The sequence below is a fragment of the Phoxinus phoxinus genome, assembly GCF_949152265.1.
Source record: "Phoxinus phoxinus genome assembly, chromosome: 17".
NCBI classification, from domain to species: domain Eukaryota; kingdom Metazoa; phylum Chordata; class Actinopteri; order Cypriniformes; family Leuciscidae; genus Phoxinus; species Phoxinus phoxinus.
In genome coordinates, this window is record NC_136892.1 from 6,422,826 (window position 1) to 6,429,455 (window position 6,630).

Genomic DNA, 6,630 nt, shown 5'->3' on the forward strand with positions numbered 1-6,630 from the left:
TCAGACCCACACTCCTATTCAAAAGGTGGCAGTAATGCACCTAAAAGCGGTTTGGCAACCGCCAAAGAAGAAGAAGAACAGAAGAAGCGGACGGAAGTGACGTATTTGGTCCTCAGATATTTCCGGTTGATCAGCGCGTACAGTCGAAACATTAGCAGACTCGGGTGGCGCTTTGTTTACTTAATAATTTACTTAATAAAACATGTCAAAATTAAAAATAGGACCATGTTGTTCGGTGATTGGATGTTCTCTCAGGCCCGGAACTAACTTGCTTTCGGAAATCAAAGCGTTTAGATTTCCGAGGAACAAACAAAAGTGCGACGCCTGGATTGCGGCAGTGAGGAGAGAAGGCTGGACACCAACGAGCAACTCTAGGATATGCAGCACACACTTCATCTCTGGTAAGTAAACGACATTTTTGTCACGGAATAATTTCAATTTCCATACATTCATCAGTTAAGTGTGATTAATCATTATTTGAGCTAGCAGTGTGGCTCCGTCATTGTTTCATAACTTATAGCATGTAAATAGCTAGTGTTTTGATACATTTGCAGTGAAAAAGCCAGGTTTTTATTTCTTTTTCATTTCTAAATGCTGTAATTAGGAAAGTAGCCGCACATTAGCTATCTATTCAGATGCAGTGTGTATGTATAACACTTACAATATTTTTTTTATTGTGTAACATTATCTACCTTAACTGCAATATTTCACAAAAGATGATGATAAACATTTTTTTTACATCAAGCTTGTTTAATGTTAATTCCAACATTCAATAATGCATTAAACAATATTGTTATTTTTTTCTTCATATATTAACTACATTTGCATTTAATCATTTAGCAGTTGCTTTTATCCAAAGCGACTTTTAAATGAAGAGACCATTAAAATATTAAAGTCATATTCTTTTATTAAAAATCTTTTTAAAAAGCATTTGACCCGATTTTGCCATAAACTGGAATTATGTGAAACCACGATCAAGCTGTGCATTATAAACTTGTGAACAATTGTAAATGTATTACATTAATTAGAGTTAATATTTTGTTATTAATATATTAATAATAATCTTTTATTTTTTTATTGTTTAGGTGTGACATAATAAGATCTGTCCAGGGACAGCAGATGTAAAATAGCCTTTTGGCTAATTTTGGCACACTGTACATTTATTTATTTATTTATTATTAGTGTGTATTGTCCCTGTTAAATAAACCTGAAATAAATAAATAAGCTGTAAAATGTTAATTGTTTGTTCATGATACCTAAAATATGTACTAATGTAAGACCTTTTTGTAAAGTGTTACAGTGCAGTATGCAGTGGTCATACTGATAGCTAGCTAGCTAGCTAGTTTATTGCTAGATTACATTATTATTATTAAAAATAGTCTTGGCCTTTGTCATCATCTATCTTCAACCAGTGGTGTGTGAAAGCTATAACCTATCCCACTAATGTTTTTCTTCTTTTGTCTTTAGGAAAGCCATCAGATGACCCTCTAAATCCAGATTACGTACCATCAAAGCTTCCTCTCATACCTGCCACCGGAGTTCAGCCAACTGAGGAAGAGGAAGAGGACATAAATGAAACACAAGTTAAGTCCTACAATGATATGTGTGTTGGAAAAGATCTCACTATGAGTGATTTTGAAGATATGCTGAAACTGAACACATCTTACCAAGAGCAAGTAAGAAGCCTGGAGTCAGAGGGACCGACTCTCACCTGTGAGACCAAACTACTGAAATCTGATGTGGATTTAAATAACGATCAAAGCATTCACTTCTACACTGGCCTCCGCTCATCCAAAGTGTTTTTCGCCCTATTGACACATCTCACCACTTCTTGGAGTCCCAGAACACAGAGTCCTCCAACACCCCTCCAGTTTTACTTAGTCTTAATGAAACTGAGACTTGGCCTCACTCATAAAGAGCTCGCCTCCAGGTTTCATTGCACTTCTGCAACAATCGCTGCAATATTTCATGACTGGCTGAACGTGATGACACAGCGCTTCAGCGCTCTAATTCATTGGCCTTCTAGGAAAGCGATTAGGAAGAATCTTCCTGCCCTGTTCAAAAGCCCCCCTTTCAGTTCAGTGAGGTGTATCATCGACTGCAGCGAGATCTTTATTGACCGACCAACATCTCTCAGTGCAACACCAACGACAGACTCCAACTGTAAGTCCCACGAAACCATCAAATTCCTGCTTGGCATCAGTCCAACCGGGTCAATCACGTTCCTTTCCAAGTCTTGGGGTGGGAGAGCCAGTGACGAAACCATCACCAAATCGTCTGGGTTCATTGATCTTTTGGAAGAGGGAGACATTGTCATGGCTAACAGAGGGTTCAGTTTCCCCGAGTATTTTGCTGCGAAAGGAGTCCAGCTACTCATACCGGCTTCATCCCGTGGAAAGACGCCGCTTTCAGGACCGGAAGTGCCGGCGGCACGTCACATGTCTAGGTTGAGGATGCATGTGGAGAGAGCTATTGGTCGCATTAAACAGTACTGCATTTTGCGACAAACACTCCCCATGAACTTGGTGAAGAGAAGATCGAAAGACACGGTGGCAACCATTGACAAAATTATATTGGTTTGTTCTGCGTTATCTAATTTGGACAAGTCGTTAATTCAGCAAAAAAAACAACATTAGACACTGACAAGTTATTGAGTGTACATAATTAACATTTAACATGAAATGTTGCACTGTGTATGCTTTGTATATAGATTTGTATTGGATGTATGTTTGACCTTTAGTTATGTCTTTCTAACTATCTACAATTATTAAACATTTGTGTAATGAGAACATTTGTTGTCCCGCAGTTGATTGAATGTATTTCATAACAAAATAAAAAATTCAACAAATGATTTAAAAGGCTGTGTATGATTTCACATTTATTTGGATTATGGTGAACACACTGAACAAAACTATTGCTCACCAGGGTGCCCGTTTAAGCCTATACATATTTCAGATGAAACGCATTGAGACGCATGTTTTAGACCTACTTTTACACAAACAGGAAGTCTCTGCGATCAGAACTGGTGTGAATTCCTGTGCGAATGTGCTGTGTGTAGAAGAGATGCATTCTGGTCTGAGCACAGATGTTTTGAGCGCACACACTGCCATTTGCCCCTGAGCTTGTGCAGTATGCATGGTTCTGTTTAAGCTCAACGTTTTTTTTCCCAGACAGAAATTAATCAGTTATGGACATTTGCATACTTTTATTTCAAGTGTAACTTTGGATTTACTACCAACCCTATTTCTTCCGCTGTCGGGACAAGTCATCTGGTTTGAAGTAAAAGCTTCTCTAGCTAGTTTTTCATTCTTCTCACCCCAAGCTAAGACTGGTGCATTTCTGCTGGACGTGTAGTCCACGATTTTAGATGTCACGCTAGCTTGACTTCTTAACACTTCATTAAAGTGGCTAGTGGTGATTCTGCCCTGTCTCTGCTCAAACCACGGTTCAGACTGTTACAATTCAGTTCACTAAAGTCAGCAGGAACGGGTTTGCAAGATTTTATCCAGCTCATTTTGTAGTTCATCTTGTAACAATAAACTGTGCTTCTCATCAAACAGCTTTGGTAAGTTTGTTGCATCTACAGTGCCGTCAGCACAAAGTGTGTCGCTCTGAACCGCTACGTGTGATTCCTCACCAGTGTGCCTCAGCTGTAGTCCGAAAACTCCTGTCCTCCCTCAGATGCAGAGCCACTACCTAAGCTTATAGTGGCAAACGGTGTCATATATGAGTCAGTCACATTTATTTGTGTAGCACATCACACAATACAGAAAATCTCCAAAACTTTGGAATGGTAAGAGTGAATTTATATCCTGATGACAGTTTAGTATGAAGGTAAATGAGTAGCAAAACTCGAGAGCACGTAGATGTGAATTTGAGAACTTGTGAAATAAATATTTGTACTTGTATGCTCAAATTTACACTCACAGCTCTGATGTGAAAACCTGTAAAATAAAAATCTGAAGTTGAATGTTGAAATTTGTACTCGCAGAGAATAGTCACAAACCTGTATTCTGAATTTGAAGCTGCAGACAAGTAGTCACAGATGTGTAATTTTTCTTTTTTTGTTAATTTCAACATTCAACTTCAGATTTTTATTTTACAGGTTTTCACATCAGAGCTGTGAGTGTAAATTTGAGCATACAAGTACAAATATTTATTGTACAAGTTCTCAAATTCACATTTACGTGCTCTCGAGTTCTCTTACGAGAGGTTCTCTCGTACTGCGTACTGAAAGTACGCACCGGGTAAAGTCTCTTTGCTCGAGATATTGAAACCAAAATTTATCCTTAAATTTCCATATCTTGTAAACGCAGTGCAGCAGCAGTCAGACCTAGAGCGGGCAATCTAGCGCGCTCATTGGCTGCTCCGCGGCAACTGCTGCAGCCTACCACTGAGCCCCTGGCGTGACGTCACGCCCAATGAGGACGCTTCGCGCCCTCACGCGGCCAAGCCCGCCAAAATGGGAGTGGCTTAGCGTATATAAGGGGCAGTTCAGGCTGCTAACACTCGATTTTAATCTCTTCAGCGACGCTCTTCGCTTCGCTGACCTCCGAGAGAAGCCGCCGCCGTCGAATCCAGCGACCAGCCAGCTTAGGACAGCGCCTGAGGAAGCCGGCCGTCTTCGCCACCTTCAGCCGTCCGTGCCAGCTACGCTATCCGGCGACAAAGTATCCTTTTTCCAATACCTCTCCGTGAGCTCGCCGCCGCGACTCACGTCCTAAAAGAGCAAAGGCGTTTGTACAAAAATGCCTCGTCTTTCCTGCGGTTCGTGCCGAACCGCGCTCAGCGACGGAGACCGCCACGTGATCTGCGCTCTCTGCCTGGGCCGAGACCACGCAGCCATCGCTCTCTCGACGGGTGGCTGCATCGAGTGCGACGAGATGGCGATTTCGACCCTGCGGGCTCGACTCGCCCTCTTCAACGTCGAAGCTGTCGCTCCGCCTCTCTCCAGTGGCCCGCGGAAGAAGAAGCGCCGTGCCCAGAGACTCCCGGAGCCCGTCGCTCGCGAACGCTCGCCGGAACCTTCCCCTCGAGCTTCGCGTTCCCCTTCACCGCCCCCCCTTCCCGACGCGCAGATGACGGCTTCGGCCCTCACTGCCGTCGACACAGGGGACGAGGCGGGGGACGACGCCATCGACAGCTGTTCTCTCCTGGCGTCGGACAGTGAAGAGTGGTCTGGATCTACACACTCCACCTCCTCTTCGACGCAGGAACCTGGCAAGGCCCGGTCTAATGTGGACGCCGAACTCATCCGCCTCCTCACCATGGCCGTCGACCAACTGGGCCTGGACTGGTCTCCACCGGAGGCGCCCGCGCCCAACAGGCTCGATGGGTGCTTTTTACCTAGCCGCCGCCTAGCGCCTGCCTCTAGGTCAGCACCCTTCCTGCCGGAGCTCCACAGCGAGCTCTCTAAATCGTGGAATGCTCCATTCTCCGCGAGACTCCGCTCCCCTGCTTCCTCGACTCTCTCCCAAGTGGACGGAGCCGTCGAAAAAGGCTACAGCCGGATTCCCCCAGTGGAAGAGGCGGTCGCAGTGCATCTTTGCCCGCCATCACCAAAATGGCGCTCAAAGTCTGCCCTCCCGTCGAAAGCCTGCAGGACCACTTCAGCCCTTGTCGGCCGCGCTTTCGCCGCCGCCGGACAAGCCGCTTCCGCCCTGCATTCTATGGCTGTCCTCCAGATCCTCCAGGCTGAACTCCTCCGCCGTTTGGACGAGAAACGCCCGGTTCAGGACATCGTGACGGATCTGCGCAGCGCGACGGATCTTTCCCTCCGCGCCACGAAATCCGCAGCACAGGCGATGGGACGATGCATGGCTTCACTCACGGTAACGGAGAGGCACCTTTGGCTGACGCTCGCCGAGATGAGTGAGTCTGAGCGCGCCGTGTTCCTCAACGCCCCGCTCTCCCCCGCCGGCCTCTTCGGCCCCGCGGTGACCGGGATCGTGGAAAGGTTTTCTGAGGTACAGAAAACGTCTCAAGCCATGAAGCTGTTCCTCCCACGACGCGTTAGCTCCGCTGCAGGCCGCTCCCAGCAGCCTCCTGCACGAAGCTCATCGCAACAACGCCCATCGCAGCCTCCATCAGCTTCGCAGCAGCGACAGGGCGGCCGCCCTCGATCGCGCTCAAACAGCCGTCACAGACCGCCTCCCCCCCGGGGACCGCGACAGAAGATCGTGCTGAAGCCTGAAGCCGCGAAATCCTCCTAGCCACCGCGAAGAGGAAAAGATGCGCGAGTCCCGCCGCCGCCGCCGGACCGCCATCAAAGTTAGCCGCTCTGTCAGTCCCCTTAAACAAGGCTACTGCAGTTGTGTATTTAGCAGCCAACGAGCCACTCACAGTACACGCTCGCCTGCACACAAACGCCGTTTTCACGGCGACCCAGATAAATCACAAAAAGAGTGTAATGTCTGTATATACGGCTCACGCCGATTGTGTTCTATGTGTAGAAAATGTGCCCACTCCAATGTGTTCACCCCTACACACAAGCACGCCCCCCAGGTTTGTCACAGAGCCCACTCATATAAAGCGGGCACGCGCCGCTCGAGTGTTAAATGTAGGATTTGTGCCCACGTCCCAGTGCCCACACCTACAAAATGTCCGCTCTGCTGTACAGTTATCACGGGG

General features: G+C 46.5%; 1 protein-coding gene across 1 annotated transcript; it reads left to right on the top strand.

Moving 5' to 3' along the window:
- The first annotated feature begins 114 nt into the window (after positions 1-114).
- On the top strand, positions 115-2,854 carry LOC306984631 (uncharacterized protein). Its single transcript, XM_079586139.1, has 2 exons — positions 115-401; positions 1,468-2,854. The coding sequence occupies exons 1-2, from the start codon at positions 203-205 to the stop codon at positions 2,634-2,636; spliced, it is 1,368 nt and encodes a 455-aa protein (XP_079442265.1). The 5' UTR covers positions 115-202; the 3' UTR covers positions 2,637-2,854.
- The last annotated feature ends 3,776 nt before the right edge of the window (positions 2,855-6,630 follow it).

Bases quoted from the DNA above. Each gene is read 5' to 3' on its own strand.
- LOC306984631 (XM_079586139.1), top strand. From the start codon at position 203: ATGTCAAAATTAAAAATAGGACCATGTTGTTCGGTGATTGGATGTTCT. The intron at 402-1,467 runs GTAAGTAAACGA...TTTTGTCTTTAG, and splicing joins CAGCACACACTTCATCTCTG to GAAAGCCATCAGATGACCCT.